The sequence below is a fragment of the Miscanthus floridulus genome, chromosome 1 (genome assembly GCF_019320115.1).
Source record: "Miscanthus floridulus cultivar M001 chromosome 1, ASM1932011v1, whole genome shotgun sequence".
Taxonomy (NCBI): Eukaryota; Viridiplantae; Streptophyta; class Magnoliopsida; order Poales; family Poaceae; genus Miscanthus; species Miscanthus floridulus.
This window is the reverse complement of record NC_089580.1, coordinates 27265827-27283848: the sequence shown is the minus strand read 5'-3', so window position 1 is coordinate 27283848 and position 18022 is coordinate 27265827. Positions and strand designations below refer to the sequence as shown.

The 18022-nt window shown below is 46.3% G+C and overlaps 1 protein-coding gene and 1 pseudogene across 1 annotated transcript; one reads left to right on the top strand and one right to left on the bottom strand.

Moving 5' to 3' along the window:
• Positions 1 to 1355: 1355 nt before the first annotated feature.
• On the bottom strand, positions 1356 to 3840 carry LOC136476626 (uncharacterized). Its single transcript, XM_066474547.1, has 7 exons — positions 3273 to 3840; positions 3068 to 3162; positions 2742 to 2862; positions 2523 to 2641; positions 2244 to 2439; positions 2005 to 2151; positions 1356 to 1668 (listed from the first exon to the last, which is right to left on the bottom strand). The coding sequence occupies exons 1-7, from the start codon at positions 3507 to 3509 to the stop codon at positions 1378 to 1380; spliced, it is 1206 nt and encodes a 401-aa protein (XP_066330644.1). The 5' UTR covers positions 3510 to 3840; the 3' UTR covers positions 1356 to 1377.
• A 2822-nt stretch (positions 3841 to 6662) lies between these two features.
• LOC136453609 (uncharacterized) lies at positions 6663 to 7579 on the top strand (annotated as a pseudogene).
• The last annotated feature ends 10443 nt before the right edge of the window (positions 7580 to 18022 follow it).

Here is an 18022-nt window from a genome sequence, read left to right as displayed (position 1 = left end):
TTGTGGGTTTTGGAGACTTTCTTATCCTAACACGTCACGTCCCGGGCGTGACCCTACCGAGGGAGTGACCGACAATGCCTCACGGCTTTGGAACGGGACACCATACCGTGCTTTTGTGCTTGTCAACCTCTACAGATTCCGGAGCTGGCTTCTGTCTTGGCCTAGGACGAGTGTTCACCTCGAGCCAAGGTTGGACGGCTACGGGGGTCGCTGCTTGCCCGGGACTCCCTTCTAGCTGGGAATCCCCATGTTGTGGCCGAGCCCCGAGCGAGGGCGTCCTGAGTAGGGGCTCGGTCCTCCTTGGCTCGCCCTTCTAGTATTGAAGACTTCCTCAGGAGAGGGTTGTCTGCGGGCTGCCGAGCCATCCCTTTTTTTGCCAGAGGGTGCACGCGAGCACAGCCGATGGGTGTAGCCCCCGAGCCTCTGGCTAAGTCGGGCAGTTAGCCAGACTGTTGCGTCCTTGATCTGGGGATTTAACATATCCCTATGCACTGTTCGCCTACACGGCCATGTAGCCCGTGTACACGCCGTGTACACGCTACACGGTGGTGCACCGTTTCCGTCCGTTTCCGTTTAATCGTCCGTTTACCCCGTTTAATTGACCGTTTAGCCCGTTTAGTGGACCGTTTAGCCCGAATAATAGCTAAACGGTAGGTGACCGACTGTTTACCGTTTAGCGTTTAGGAAAACACTGTCCCTATGTTAGACTCTCGTCACATACATAACTTCTCTAAGCACAGGTGGAACCAAGTAAAATTATAACAAAAACATTGCTTTATGTGTTGTCTTTATGCTCAACTTGTTGGTACGTTGATGTTTAGAATTATTAAGGTATAGGGACCATCAACAACGTGCTAATCTCCTCAAGAACCCTTCCGTGCGCATCAAATTGCTACACAGAATGACAAAACACAAGGACAACCAAAAACACAACTCACCATCTTGTTTGCTATTGTTCCATATATGAAGTGGTTGCTTGTATGGATGAGTTGGCATTAAAGGCATATGCGTGTCCTTTGATACATTTATGTTGAGATGGACTTTGGTGTCCTAGTGAACTAATTGACGCAAGTATATTGTTTTTGGAAGTTTGAACAGCTTGTGGTTTGATGGATTTAAGTTTAGGTGATATTTTTCATTCATGGGCACAAGGTATTCAGTGATATACTGTTATCACAGGGACGAATGCAGCACAGCAGTAGAATTTGAGCAAAACAAGAATATGCTGCTTGGTTAATAAATTTCTGCCTTTTGGATATAGAAAGATCTGAGAGTATACACTCAAGTATCATGCACCGAACAACACAAATAGTTAGTGAGATTACTGGATGACTTACAAAATTCGTTGTGATACATTTTGTAAGAGGAAACTGTGACTCATACTTTGGTTTCAGAAAAATAGGTCGACGAAACAGCCAAACCAGCTGAATCGTAAGTTCGGACAAGCCGCTGCCTCTTTCCAGGCGATTCCATCCAACAAAACTCCAAATGAAAAGAATCTAATTGGGCAACAGATTTGCTAATGTCTGACGGATATCCCATGTACAAACCACCAGGTAGCAATGTTATTTCATATCCTCCATCAAACTGAAGCAAGTCGTCATTTGTTGATCCTGTCCAGTTGACCGTTGTTGTTGTGCCAGTTCCGAATTTAGTTGATAAAGTATCCTACGAACAGAAATACCAAAATTCTTATTTACACTATTTTGAAGAAAATATACTACTGTAAATGGGCATTTTTTTTCTATAAACATGTTCTGATGCAGAGCCAAGGGTAGATGGCAAAAGCTTTGCTCAATATTTTTTGGTAATTCTTGTAAAGTAGAAGTTTGATTAAGATAAAGCAAAAGTACAATCATTTTATGCACGCATGAATGGAGGAACAGCTGATTGGGTCCACTGTGCCAAAATATTAGTCAGAATTTTACGATTCAAACAGTGGGATTTTACAATTCAAACAGTGGGATTATATTTCAAATTGCAACAAGAAGCTCTGAAACATACCTGAATTAATTGGCCATTACTGTCCATTTTGAGAACAATAGCTGTATCTGCCTCAGCAAGTGTTGCTCCATACACCCCACTCCGCTTAGTCACAGAATGCCCCTCCCATCTTCCAAGTAGTGCATTTATCCTATCACTGTTGCCACTCTAAAAGAATGAAAGGTTGGGGCTAATTCAGCAAGATCCAGTCATAAGATAATTATACATGGAGGTTTCAGTGTCCCAATGACTGAACTCACCTTGGTACCAACTGAGTAGTGTTTAAGTGACTGTGGCACTTTAGATCCCTGCCTCTTCTCATGAAAAACAAGAAGTGTGTCAAGCACTCCTTTTGGATCCATTATGTGGAAAGCCCTCATTCGACCATTGCCTTCAAGAGAGTAAAGACAATTTTCACATACAATAGATGGCTTACGAGAAGGTATCCTCAAGTTTCTGTTGAAGAAAAGTAGCTATGTTACACCTCATATAAGAGTTTCACTGGGCAATAAGCAACTAAATTCGTAGCTATCACTTACTTGGGGGATTCTTCACCAGTATCATCTTCTCCAAGCACACCAACCCGAAGGACAGTCTCCAGCATTCCAGCAGTCTGGTACCTCAGAGCAAATGCCTTTTTTTCAGGAAAGAACCCTATCTGTACACTAAAAAATACCACTCATTAACTAAGCCAGATGTACAGAGTTTACAACTATGAGAAAGATTGGATCAAGGGAAAAGTACAGATTTCAGTGCACCTGCTGATATTTGTCCACAGTGAACATGTTCGTCTCTTTGATTTTGTACTCCACCCATTCAGGTTCAGAATCCTCTTCGTCCACAATTGATATTGCAGAGGATGCTTGCTTAATGTACAACCTAAAATCTCAATATGTAAATACAATGATTCAGGCAAATGCAACAAGCAAAAGCATCATGATTGATTTATTGACCTTGCACAAACTAGACATATACACATAAGAGCTGATTGAAAAATAGTATGACAACCGAAAACATTCCCAATTTAACATGGATAATGATGATTGTTATCATTATTCACTGGCACCCTGGGAAGGAATATTACGATTGCAGGAGGCTGATGAGGTTGTCCTCCCCGTATGTGCTCACGGACAGCCGCGTGCTAATCTCCTGAAGAACCCTCCCGTGCGCGTCGAATTGCTACACAGAACACAATCACAGGCGCGCACAAGACTCAGCCAAATCACGAATCCAGAAACTGCAGAAAGGCTCGAAGATTAGAGGCAACTGGCAAAGAGGGCGGAGCGTACGTAGAACGAGCCATCCCACTTCCCGACGTTGAGGTCGAAGAAGCGATGCAAGTTGTCGATGCTCATGGAATCGTCCTCGTCCACCTCCGGTGGCCCTGCGACGGCCGCGCGGGCGGTGCACAGACGGTCGCGCCGGAATGCGGCGAGGCGTGCAGTGGGGAGAAGCCGGCTGCGGTGGCTCCTAGGCTGCGGGACGGCGGGGGCAGCGACGCGGAGGCCCACGAGGGCTTCTGCCATGGCGAGTGGAGTCGGAGAGGCCGAGAGGGAAGCGGGATAGATGTGCTATAGCTTTGCCTCGCTTCTTGACGTCCTTGTGGGCCCTCGCGTGTCCGTTGTCCGGTTTACCCCCGACGCGCGTCGTCGCGGGCAAGGCCGGCGGAGCGGGACGACGGCTGCGCCGGGTCGGAGGCGCGACGATGGCGGCGCAGGTCGACGGTGGCGTGGGCCGCGCGAGGAGGAGCTCAGGCGGGTCGCGTCGCGTGGCCGCGCGTGGAGCAAGCAGCCGGGGAAGAAGATTAGCACGCTGTGGGAGAAGAGATAAGGGTGGAGAGGGAAAAGAGAGAAGAAAAAAAATGATGGGTATTTCACTCTTTCCAACGAACCAGAGTTGTTTTGTGAAATGATTCATCAAAACAGGTACAGTTTCACCTCTCCAGAAAAAAAGTTGATTCACCAACGAAGCTAAACTGTACCAAATAAGCCCGGTGTCTAGCTGATTTGCGGAATCTTATCGGGCTATCCACGTATTGATGTCTTTTTTGCTCCCGTAGCAGAAAAACATGTTAGGTTTTGTGACATTCGAAACATCAGCAAAAATGTGTCTTTCGGGAAAAGATGTGATCATGTGAATTCATTATTTTGTTTTATTTTGTTGATTTTGATTTTACCAACTACTCAATAAATTTTTCTATATTTATACCTAATATCTCTATCTCTGCCTCTCTATTTTATTTTTTTTGGAAACGCAGACCCTTAGGGTGTGTTTAGATCCAAAAATTTTTGGGTTTTGGGCACTGTAGCACTTTCGTTTTTATTTGGTAATTAGTGTCTAATTATGGACTAATTAGGTTCAAAAGTTTCGTCTCACGATTTCTCATCCAACTGTGTAATTAGTTTTTTTTTCGTCTACATTTAGTACTCCATGCATGTGCCGCAAGATTTGATGTGACGGGTGCTATGCAAAATTTTTTGGGAACTAAACGGGGCCTTATGTGCCTTGGACTAGAAATCAAACCTCTGTCTCGTGTGAACTTGTTGAGCGAGACGGCATAGTGTCTAGCAAGGAAACCAAGTACACCCTAAAGAGTGAAGCGGATTTTTTAATCCCTTGTTTGTTCACTTTTTTAACTTCTCAAACTGCCCTTATACATACCGTATGTCATATGTGATCTGGATTCATGGTTCATGACATATGTGATCTGGATTCATGGTTTGTGTCCGTACAAGTTAGAACAACTCATATGTCCAGCAATATTACTTCAAATATTGAATTCTATACAACACATAAAACACGTTTGTTTTTTTAATTTCTCACGATTCAATGAACTTAATGAAGCTCTCTTAAAGTTTGAAGTAATCATTTCTTTTTCGTTCCAATTCATATCGTGAAGCTTTGCAAGGATCTAATGTTTTTTTTTTTTTGATTGAGCAATCTCCAATCACCTTAACCAAAGTAAGATAGGCCAGTGGACAGACTAGCTATAGAGAATTATTTCAAAAAGAAAAGAAGATAAATAGTAGATTTGTCCATATTAAAGGACGAAATTATCCCATTCTCTACACAAAAGTAATACGGCGAGCAACTTCCAACTATACTAGGTTCAAACTCTGTACTTCAGTGGTTGGACACAAATTGCATACCACCACGCTATTATGCCCTTCAGTAATAGCTTAAAAAACTTGTTTTTAACTTGAGCTTATTGTATTGGCGGTTTTATAGTTCCACAAAACAATCAAACCATCAACTTATGACGTTGTATATTATGAAAAGTAAGCCAGCAACTCTGTTAAAAAAATAAGCCAGCAAAGGTTGGGAAAAACACATTTCGAGTTGGACGGAGAACATTTACATATGAGCTCCTCTCAGCCATATGACCAAATATATACAAGAAATTATTAATATTTATAATGCATAATAAGTATCATTAGATGAATATAATTTTATAATAAACATACTAGACGTATATACTTTTATAATAAACATATTTGAAGATACAAAGGTTAATAATATTTTTTATAAATCTAATCAAACTTAATAAAATTTGACCCACACAAAACCCAAAGCGACACTTTTTTAAAAGAGAGAGAGAGAGTGCAACACATATGAAATGACAAAAAATCAGTACCAAGTCTCGTATATGCAAAGACCATAACAGGCATAGGGAGAATAGTATTTAAATATATCTTTATATTATCTACTATAATATTATAATATTGAGTGTTTGTACGTTAGACCAACCACTTCCATGTGGAAGAGGCAGAGAATCGGTTTGCAGAGAGCACTTGGTTCTTGTACGGATAAGGGGAAGCTACACCATTACGCGGGTGCTCTGATGAGGACTAGTGCCGACTCTTCGATATCTCAGAAAAATATCACCATGTTCATTTTGCTCTTCTTACATTACGCATTTACATTTGTGAAATTACTTTGATGCCTTTACATTCTTATAGTTATCATCCTAGTGTAGGATTGGAACTAGGATACAAAACTCTTGTGCGTAAGCTACAAATATTTTTAGGCACAAGGAGTAAAATTGGCTAAGTGATATGTTTTAATTTTTCAAGAATTTTAGATTATTTCAATTTACCTTCCCTCTTGGATATCTTGATCCTTTCGATATAGTATATATACCACGTCTTGATGAGATTAGTGTGGGATGGTTTCGCTTTCCATATGTGTTTTCCGTTTTCCGTTTTCCGTGGACTGCGATTTCTTCGTAGCAGAACTTACGGTGTCCTTCACAAGAAGCCATGGGCTTCTGGTCTTCAAATTCCCAAAAGAACACTTTACCATCCGTACTGCAGCACAGTGGATTATTTGCTTTAATATTTATAACATGGCTTGTTTTGAACCCATTGAATTTGCAGAAGAGTTTTACGCTGCTGATACTACTATTCCTGTATTTGAGTAGCTAATCGCACTTATCCTGCCGAGATGACATTCAATCCTGCAATGTATTGATATAAATATAAATGTTCACGTAACTCCAACATAGAAAATGTCAAGGTAACATTCATAGGTTTCTCCTAATACATGTTATTTGAGTTTTGTAACATTTGTTCTCAAGAACATTCCAGTTCACATCTTTTACGACTTATAATATCTTAAATAAATTATCAAATGTGCTATACATTAAAGATGTGAATTGGTTATCATAAATTATTACTTGAAATGTCGTGGACGGCAACAACTACCTCACTTGGGCCATCGTAGTCGAGATCAAACTCGACGGCATGTGACTCAATGATGAGCACACAAAACCTGATAAAGCAAAGGTATTGCACTTTCTACAATACCATTTACACCCAGACCTGAAGTCTGAGTATACGACTGAGGACGATCCACTGGTTTTATGGCAGTCCCTGAACGACCGCTGCAACCAGCAGCAGTCAATTGTGCTCTCCAGAGCACGACAAGACTGGATCGTCTTACGCTTCCAAGACTTTAAGTCTGTGGTAGCATACAACTCTGCTTTACACAGGATTATGTCGAGACTGCGTCTATGTGGCCAGAAGATCATTGACACTGATATAATCGAGAAAACTCTTTCTACCCTCCATCCCGACAACATAGTACTGCAACAACAATACATGAACTCAAAGTACTCCAAGTACTCTGAGCTGACAGCAGTATTATTGGTTGTAGAGCAACAGAATGAGGTCTCATGAATGATCATTCTACTCGGCCCATTAGTTCTATGGTTGTGGCCGACGCACATGCTAATGTTGCTGAGAGTTCTCGCAACCGCAAAAGAGGTTGTGGAAAGGGAGAATGGAAGGGAAAACGCGGTGCCATGTTCAAAGGTAATGGAAAGGGAAAGCCTCGAGGTAAAGGTGAACCCAAGAAAGTCACAGGTGAAACATCTGAGCAGTAGGATCACTATTGTAGATGTGAAGGCACAGGGCATTGGTCCCACAATTGTAGTGCCCTGAAACACCTAGTTGAGCTCTACCAAAGTCCTTCCAGAAGCAAGGATAAGGAGAGTCAACAAAAGTCTCACTTGACCATCGAGCCTGAAGCTCAGGAAAGCGATGACATGTTGTCGATACGAAGGGAAATGGTGCCACGTCCAAATGGACGAAAGTGAGGACAACCTTCGTAATGATGACTTTGATATATTTAGGGACCTGCAGTAATATCTAAGATATCATGTTAGTCATAATGCAATGCCTGCATGTACCAGTAAGTTTGGCCATACATGCTCCTGAAGAGCATTTGTAACATGTTGAATGTCTAGGCATGCTCCTGAAGAGCATTTATTGCTCTAAAGTTATGAATATTAGTTTTTCCTTTTACAATACGCGAAATCCCTGAATTCTCATACCTCGTGGGAGCCCAAATGGCTGAAGCTGAGACTATGGCTAAAGTTGAGACTATCTTGTAGACAGCGACACCACCAATATAATATTAAGGAAAACTAGACATTTCGAAACATTGATTAAGAAAAATGGAAATATCGCTAATTGCGCACAATTCTTCGACTAATGTCATCTGTTGGTTCTTCAATCCGAATTTACTTGCTCCATACATCTGGAAAAACATTACCTTGAACTTTTGGAAGCTTGACACAACAAAATGGTTTTTACTTGGGTGCCATACACTACAAGAGATGTCCACAAAATCGAGTGCTCTCAGCACCCGACTTTGCAGCAATGGAAAGAACTTCAGTGTAAAAATGTAACCATCTTTATTCAAAGAAACACTTTTTATAACTTGGTTCCATGGACCCCATTATTATGTAAAAAAATACTGATTTAGTCACCAACAAGGATAGGATAAATGTTTAAGTTTTATAACAAAAAGTCTAAACTTCTAACTTTTTTTTATCTAAAGTTCTAATTTTGTTTCTTATTTATTAATTAGCTCCAAAACTTACATTTATTTTTGTGATGTATTCAAATGAGCCTTTATCCTCGTTGTACTCCCAGAGTATTACTCTCGAGTTGCAGTCTCCTATAGCAAGTATTTTTTTCATCAGGGCACCAAGCACATGTGCTAATTGACATCCCTAATTTATTCTCTAATCTCTAAAGAGACAGAAAGCAAAAAAATTATTATGTACAATTTTAATCATGTATCTAAAAACTACAAGAGTTGTTTTATAAGAGAAAAGATATGCAGATCATGCACTTGAGGATAGATTTTTGGAAGGCTATGCCTGGCTTCTTATTAATCTTTGCTAAAAACTTTGAGATAACGAGATAATGCTTTGACGAAACATTTTCACATTACTTTCTCTTGCGTCCTTCAAAGAGTTATGTCTCATGACATGTATGAGGGAGAGCTGAACTCGAGAGGTATGTCTTGTGTGTGTTGTTTGTTGCAGAATGAGAGGGGTGACCCTCTATTTGTAGGTGGGGGTGCCTTGAGGAGGTGGAGTATTCCAAAGAATATTCCCTCCCATTTATTTATTTCCTTATTCTCCACCTCCAAACTGATGTTGAACCATCATATTCTTGGGATTCACCACCTTGGATGGCTTCTGGGGGTGGTGGAGAACACGCTCACAAAGTTTTGGGCTAGATCGAGCTCAATGAAGGATCAACCGACACCCCCACCCCCACAAGGCCCAGGTTCGGCCGATCCTTGGAGGTGGCTTTTCCGACGTTCATTGTCTAAATCATCATCTGGAAGTAGCGAGGAATTGTTAATATTAAGTATCATTAGATGAATATATTTTCATAATAAATATACTAGATGAATATATTTTCATCATAAACATATTTGGAAATACAAATGTTAATAATGTTTTATATAAATCTAGTCAAACTTAATAAAGTTTGACCCACACAGAACCCAAAGCAACACTTTTTTGGAATGGAGGTAGTACAACACATGAAATGACTAAAAGTCGGTACCGAATCTTGTATATGCAGAGACCATAACAGGCACAGGGAGAATAGTATTTACATATACCTTTATATTATCTACAATAATATTAGAGATATGCAAACTCTAGCGATGGTGATTTTTACTGAGGTATCTAGAAGCCCATGCTTCCTTCCTCGTCCTTATTGGAGCCTCTCGCAAGGGCTAAGCTCTTGGCCGGGTAACTCCATAGATAGCCCCCTGGCCTTCTCCACGCGATAATGGGTGTCTAAGATGCCCTCTCCTGGATCGCTTCTTGCTGTCTTCATTATCAAGCTTCCAACTCAAACATCGCAGGCCTCGTTCCCTCTGATACAAGCTAGGCGGCCACACCACAAATATGGTTGGCGTGATCTCGCAAGATTACAAGCCCCTAGTGTATAATAATGGTGCATGGAAGCACGAAGTGGCAAGAGGTATGTACAACTCACTAAACACTAAACCTAAGCCTAGAGCAAAGTGCCAACTTGATGGTCTAACTATCCTAAGCACTTCTAATCACCTAATATGTCTTAAGCACTTTGTGTGGCTAGAGCGCTTGGAATAGATCCTCAACTCTTCTACCACTTCAGCATAATCTAACACTCTTAAAATGGTCGTCCATGGGTTTATATATAGCCTCCACCCTGAATATAGTTGTCGGCAAAGGACTGCCCTCAAGCAGTGCCCACCAAAATTTCTGATGAGGTTACAAGAGTTTTCCAATGCCTGCCACGTAGACTAGTTGTTGGACTAGCCATTGTCGATCATTGGACACCCTTTTATCTGGTGTTTTCTTCGGAGCACCACCTGAGGATTACAATGCCCCTCCAAACCTTCTACAAAAACATATGAATGATGCCCTTTTCTCCAATGCTCCTCTCATGAGGTCATTAGACTTTTTTGTTGCCTGATGAAACCTTATGCAGAAACTCTGCCCAAGTATTGGCTTGGATCCTAAGCTATCCAACACTACCGGAGGTTTCCAGTGCATGTTAGATCGGACTAGGCTAAGGTCTGGTGACCTTTGCTCCGATGCCACTGTGCATGACACCACCGGAGAAATTCGGTGCTCATGTCCTATGCATTGCATGTTTGCTTCATTTCTTCGCGTTTTCTCATCTTGGCTTTTTCTATTTGATGTCTTTGACTTTTTGTATGCCTTCTAGGATCTTCAATAGTAGCTCTTTGTCTTGCTTGAGGTGTTGATCACTTGATCTTCAAGTTGTCTCTGTCTAAGTCTATTCTTTGCATCCTAACTAAATACCTCATATACTAGCAAACCACATTAGTTCAATTGATCATGTTATCAATCAACCACCAAAATTACACATGACCATAGCTAGGTGTCATTTTCCTTACACACATGGTATAGAGTCCGATTCTAAAACTAATTAGAATGGATGTATCGGTGCGAAAAGTGATCAACAAGTAAATATTTATCGTTTTGTCGTACGTTGTGATCGGATGTGGCCTAGCATTCAATGACACAGGGTTTATACTAGTTTAGGCAATGTGCCCTACGTCCAGTTTGAGACGGTCAGTGACTTTATTCCTGAGCCCAGATGCTGGAAGTTTGCTGTGGGGTTACAAACGAGTGGGAATAAGATGGGGGTGTTAGAGGTCCGGTCGAACTCTGGACTGAAGGGCCGAGAGTGATGGGAGCTCCTATGTGCACTAAGTATTGGAACGTGAGATCTGTGTAGCTTTAGAGTTCTAGAGCCGTTAAGATGTTCGGGTGCTCAGAATGTCTAAAGCTAGCAGAGAGAATCAGAATGACCGTCTTTGTTGGAAGAGAGCGTATCCCCTTTTATAGATAAAGGAGATGGTCTTACAAGTTCAAGAGAGAGAGAGTGTGTGTGTGTGCTCTAGTCTTGTTGCCCACGCCATCGGGTACAAGATAGTTTGTCGGCGCCCACAATACTATTTGACGCCCAGATGCATGTGGCGTGTTCTTCTGGTATGGCAAATATCGGTGCCTACCATACTGTAGGACAAATATCAGCGCCTACAACACTATTTGTGTTTTGACATGTCTGAAAGGCTGCAAAGCACCCTTCTGGCATGGCCTGACAGTACTATCCTATAGGTGTGCAGGGTACGGTCCTCGATATTATGGTTGACTTGAGCGCCTTATCTTATCTGCTCCGCCTGATTACTTGGGTCCTCACCGAGCGGGCATCCCCGGCCAGTTGTTCCTAGTTGGCTCCGACCACACCGGTCGGAGAAGAGCCGTAAGCAAAGGTTCGATGAATTCCCGATCAGAGAAGCGGGTCAGAGTCGGAAGTGAGCGTCGTCCCCTCCTTGGCCAGGCCTTCTGGTCAGAGACTGGATCGCTCTTCTGGCCTATCATTAGGTATCTAGGCCAGCCCAAGAGTTGCGCGTTGTTTGTAATGTCATCTGCTAGGCCGAGCTTTTGCTAGGAAGAGGGCCCATTAGGGACCCCAGGTTTATGAACCCGACAAGTGCCCCCGAGCCCCCAGGTGATTCAGGTAGAATCCTCTAGGGATTTTTTGTTTTGTCAGCGGATGCGTGCAAGCGCACCCGGTGGGTGTAGCCCCCGAGCCCCTGGGCGATTCGGGTAGAATCATCGAGGGGATTTTTTGTTTTGCCAGTGGGTGTGCGCGAGCGCACTCGTGGGTGTAGCCCTCGAGCCTATGTCCGACTGGTGAGTCAGTTGGAGGCTAAGTATCTTGGTACTCCTTCTTGGAGCTGCAGACTCCTATGTTTCTATCGGTCGGGGTGTTTGCCCTTGTTTGTCCCGCCTACGAACTATGCGGTTGGTTGGTTTCCTGAGTCGGCATCGGGTGACCTAAGCCCCTAAGCCCCATTGGGTTTGGTAGGGGTTGGTCTAGTTCCGTGCGTTACCCCGTCCATGGTTTCCACAATCGGAGGGGCTGAGCTAACATTGCTTGCCTCGATGGCTTGAGTGACGCGCTCAGTGAGCTCACTAACGGGCGCATTCGAGGAAAAGCCAGGTCTATCGTTCGTAATGGGGTTGGCATAGCCCTCATGTGGCATTCCACTACTCCTTACCCCGTGCTCCTGGCAGATGCTTGAGTCATTCCAGAGACTGACTCAGGTGGCCTGCTAGACTCCCCTCGATGAAGATTCTGTGGGCATGGCTCAAGGTTAGGATCGAATGAGAAGGTCGAGACGACCATGTCTGCTTCTGAGCATACCGAGCAAGGGCTGCTGGGGCTCATCTGTGTTTTCTCCCCTAGCTTTGTTTGACATGAGGCGGCCTTGAGCCCTTCATGGGCCGACCTTCAAACCCTGGTCGGTGGTTGCTCATGTTGAATGAGGCAACTACCGCTTCGTGATGCAACATGAAGCGTTGTGATGCATTAATTGCATATACGATGCTTTGGATGTATGGGATGAATGAATGATTGTATGAATGAATGTGTGAATGCGTGTATGACAAAGGATGAATGAATGATCATGCATCAGAAAATAAAGTAAGAACATTTGGTAAAGCTACCTTGATGCCTTGAGTGATGGGTTTGAGGAGCTCTTATCGGACATGTTCGAATGGGATCCGTGTTTGTCCTTCGTGATGGAGTTGGCGTAGCCCGCATGGGGCATCCCACTGCTCCTTACCTATCTCTTGGTAGTCGCCTGTGCCGTCTGATCAACTCAGGTAGCCCATTGGTCTTCCCTCAATGGAGATCCTATCGGTGGGCCCTTCCAAACCCTACCTAGGAAGGCGGAGGGTCATTTGCATGCAGTTGCACCTTGTTTCCTATGCCTAGGTTGTGGTAGTGGTGGGCCCAACCCAGGCCATGTCCTGCTTTAACCGGGTGATGTTTCATTGGGCAGGGTGCATCCCATCAGTTAGGACATGTCCCATCGCATGCTTGTTCACATTTAAATAGGGGAAGGGAGAGGGTTTTCGTCCCATTCCATCGCCTTTCTCCATCTGCCGCCTCTCCTCCTCCTTCCTTTTTACCAAGCGTGTTCGTGCGCCGCGGCGGTTTCTGAGAGAGAGGGGGTAAAGCGAGGGAGAGGAGAACTCATAGATTTGTTTGTGAATTTGGAGCGCGATGTTGAACTAGAGACCATCCAATGTAGATGAGGTGGTGCTGGCCGCCTTTGCCAAGAAGGGTCTGCTTCCACCAAAAGAGGTGGCACACTGGAAGGCTCTTGCGCTAGGGGAAGCCATTCCATGACCCCAAGCCAATGAGGTTGTCTCCTTCCTCGCCTTCCATGAGTGCGGGCTAGGATATCATGTGCACTGGTTCTTGCGTGGGCTCCTAAATGAGTGGGGCCTAGAGCTGTAGCACCTCAATCCGATTGGGGTGCTACACATAGCCGATTTCATCACCGTCTGTGAGGGCTTCCTCAGGATGGAGCTACACGTGGATCTATTCTGGTGGATCTTCATCGAGCGAGCCCTGTCGGAGGGGAAGCCACCTAGGACAATGCTGGTTGGGGGCTTCGCCTTGTAAAAGAAGCCGAGGTCATCGAGCTCCTACCCCACGTACTCCCCCAGCGACTCTAATCGGGGGTGGCATGGGGAGTGGTTCTACATCAGGAACCCAGCGGAGGCGTCGTTCCTGCCATTCCCTAGAAGAAGGCCGGAGAGGTGGGAGAGCTGGTCGTGGGGGCCCTCTAGTTGGTAGAACAAGCTAGAGGTCATCGAGGCCGAGCTCCAGAAGCTAGTGCAGCATGGCCTTAATGGGTTGTGGGTGTTCCACACTTTCTTTCGTCATCGAGTCACCCCGCTGGCGGAGAGGAGGCGACCGATGTGGAACTACTCTGGCCCAATGGATCCCGACCACGCGTCACCGGAGGAGTTGGTGAAGGACAAAGTCTAGAGTCGGCTCGACCGAGTGCTGCAACTAAGGGACAAAGAGTCCCTTGAAGGAAAGCCCGGACCTCTTCACGCCGCGAAGCTGTCCAATCTGGTATGCTCCCCTCTTCTCATTTTGTGTCCTTTTCCCTTTTGCTCTCCTATATTTTGACTTCGAGTCATCCGTTTCATAGGGACTCGCGGGTTACAAGGCCTGGCCACATCTTCCGAGGGGGGCGGAGGGCGTAGCTCGGCAAGCCGCTCTAAAAGAGGCAGTGGTTGCCAAAAAGAAGAAGAGAGCTGAGAAGACCTGAAGAAGGCACGAGAAGGAGAAGGAGATCACCTGATGGGTGCGAGTCAGTGAAAACCAAAGTGACATGGAGGTCAAGCTTGAGTCAGAGGAGCCCACGGAGATGGGTGGTAATGCAAGCTCCTCCGAGGATGAAGGAGACTAGGGCATCGTTGAGACCTTGGTGGAGCATCATGAGCCTATGGCCATGTCTGCTAGCGGTGGGTGGGATGTGGAGAGGTGCATCGATGTTCCTATGTCAAGGAAGCACGCCACAAGCTCGGACACCATCGTCGAGCAAGAGGTGAAGCGGGCGCGGTCGCTGCGCCCTTCGGAGGTGCCGTTAGCTTCGTCCCTCGCTGCTCCGAGCATGGCGGGGCGTGTCGGCCGGCCGGAGGAGCATGCTTGTACCCCTGTATCTTCAGGGTCGGTGCGTGCGCACGACTCACAATGGGGAGATGCCCCATAAGTTGCCCCGGTGGGTGCGTCATGAGCCGGCAGTCGCGGCGACTCATGGGCCAATCAGGAACTGCCCGGGTCGGCTCCTCCCTCGATCGATGCGAGGGGGCATGGGTCGTGACCCATAAGTAGTCCTCATTCGGTGGGCTTGTCGCTTGTGGGTCGGGGCTTTAGGGCCCTACCGCTTTCATCTAGGTATGCATCTTTGTTTCTTTTTTATCTCATAGTTGGGTTCTTTTTGCGCGACTAACCTGTACTTTTTTTACAATAACCAGGGATTGACGGGACTGGGCATCGCCCCGCCTCCTGTGCGAGACGAGTGGAGGCCTAGCCTATAGTGAGTCACGATGAGTGGTGGGGAAAGCAAACCGGCAGTGGTGCGACCTTACCTTCTAGGGGTTGTGCCCTCCTGGCTGGTAGTGAGTACGGCGGCGGCGGCGGCGATGATGATGGTGGCAATCCCCATGGCGATGGTGGAGGTTGGGTCGGAGGTGACCCTTGCGATCCCTCCCCCAATAGCCATGGTAGAAGAGAGGAGGGAGACCGGGCTCCCTGCCTCGCCCCACGGAGGAACACACGGCTCGCTCTCCTGGTCGAAGCTCGAGGGATCAGGAGGAGATGCAGCTAGGCCAGAGGCAGAACATCTGCCGATAGGCCACAGAGTCAAGATAGTCGAGATCCCCGGTCTAACGAGGCAGGCGCTAGGGTGGAGCCGCTAGCCATCCCGTCATGGCAAGAGCTAGCGGTGGTCCGGTCATCACACGATGTTGTGGCGGCTGGATCTTCTAGTGGGCTAGGGGCGACTAGCGAGCTGGTGTGGCCCTGCCCCAGTGACCCAAGGAAGGCTCGGTTCATCCTTTGCGATGGGAAGGAGGTGGCGCTCTAGCACTTCCTGGAGGAGAGAGGGCTATCGATGGAGTCTGACCTCGCCCAAACCAAGGCAAAGCTCAAGGAGGCCTTGGAGAGGGTTGGGCTCATCCATCAGGCGGTCTCAGTTGACCTGCCATGCGTCATCGAGGTAAGCCTTCTATGTTTTTAGTGTTTGTCGTCAACTCCTTGGTCTTCCACTGGTTGTCTCAGCCTGCTTGCTTCTTGCTTTTACAGGAGTTAGAGGCGACGCCAATCTACAAGTCCCATTTCCTTCAGGAGGAACATGGTCGGATGGAGCGGGAAGCCATGATGTCACGGTGGGTCAATGAGCTTGAGCGCTAGCTGGAGTCTACCAACAAGACCGGGCGACTGAGGTGATGGGAGTGCAGGTGGCGGAACTGCTCGCGGTGGAACGGGCGACTACTTCCGAGTGGGGACTCAACACAGCGAAGGTCCACCTGGTGGAGACCAAGGCGGCTCTATAGAAGTCCTTGGTGGATCTAGAGGTGGAGCAGAAGGCTCGGTCAAAGGCCGATCGAGAAGTGCTCGTGCTCTGGGGGCAGGTGCTTGGGGTGGAGGAGTCAAACACCCAACTGCTCGAGAAGGTCACCCAGCAAGAGGAAGGGCTCTTCATCCTCGAAGGCACCCACCTCGGTATGTATCTATTCCGCCTTTGGTTGATGTCTTAGTTTTTCCTTTCCCTTGCTTCTAAGCTTGTCGTCCTTTTTCTAGAACTGGGCGGAAAAATTGGTTCTCTGGAGCGGGAGCTAGAGACAGCCAAGGCGGCGATCGATCGGAGTGCGGAGATGCTTGCCAAGTCCCTCAAAGAGCGACGTGCTCTCGAGGGGGAGCTCAACTAGATCTGCAACGTCACCCAGGTGGTTGTTTCTGAGGTGTTCGAGTCAGCACCGAGCACTAGCACGCCCACCGTCTAGCTGGCGGAGGTCCCGAACGAGGTTTGGGCGCTCATCTTTGATGGGATATTCTACAAGACGTCAGGGGTGCTGACCTCAGTGGTGACCCACCACCCGGACCTAGACTTCGCCACCATCTATAGAGGGTACACCGATGGCTAGAGCACGGATGCCATCCATGCGCTTGGGGAGAGCTTGGTGCCATACGCACAGATGGTTGCCGAGCAAGTCTCTGCATAGTGGGTGATGGAGGCTCGTCGTGTGAGCATGGCTAAAGGTGTGCGCTAGGAAGACATCATCTAGCCTATGGATGGAGTGGAGACAGGGTTGGAAATGAGCATCATCCTACCTTCGATCGAGCCGAATGTTGTCCCATTGACGAGTGAGCAGCCCTTATCCTTGTCAACCGTGCCATCAGCCGATGCCGCCGGGCGGCCACAATAGTTTTTAGAGTAGAAACAGCTAGTATATGTAAAGGATATGTTCATGGGGGAGCCCCCATGTGAACAGCTTTTTGTATTGATGAATACTTTAATTTTGTTTTGTGATGGAATCGCTTCGTAAGGGGAAGCATGTCCCATTCGTTCCTTGTTTTTATCCTAGCATTGCTTTGTTTTTTATCCTTTCTTTTTCGCACCTACCTGTTTGACCCATAGGCTGTAACCTTAAGAACCTTGGTGTGGCCCGTGAGGCTCAGCTGCTCATAACCATAGGTCATGGTTGGGTGTGATCGGTCGAGAGTTTAAAACAAAGTTACGTAGGATAATTAAAGGAACGGACTACCCTTTCATTTAGGTGAAAAGTATTTACTATATGATAGTAAAAAAGAGAGGTGGTATCACACCCTTGTGGAGGCCCCAAGCGACCCAGGCCAAGAGTACTCGGGCTGGGGTGCTTGTAGGAGCAAACGTTGAATGAAAGAAAGCGGTAAGACTGAATTTTTAGGGAAAGAAATGACATAATTGTTTGATATTCCAAGTGTTGGTTAGAATGTTGTCGTTGTCGTCCTTCAACCGGTAGGCACCCGGTCAGATCACCTCGGTCACCGTATAGGGACCTTCCCATGGTGGAGAGAGTTTATGTTTCTCCTTGGTTGATTGGGTTCTTTGGAGTACAAGGTCTCTGACCACGAGGATCCTCCCTCTAATTTTTCTTTCATGGTACCTACGAAGAGTTTGCTGGTAGCGAGCAGAGCAGATGATGGTCGTCTCATGAGCCTCCTTGAGTAGGTCGACCGTGTCCTGCTGAGCCTCCATGGCTCGGTCTCAGTCTCGGTCAAAGGCCTTCACTCTTGGGGCGTCGTGATCAAGGTCGGAGGGCAACACTACTTTAGCTTCATAGGCTAGGAAGAAGGGT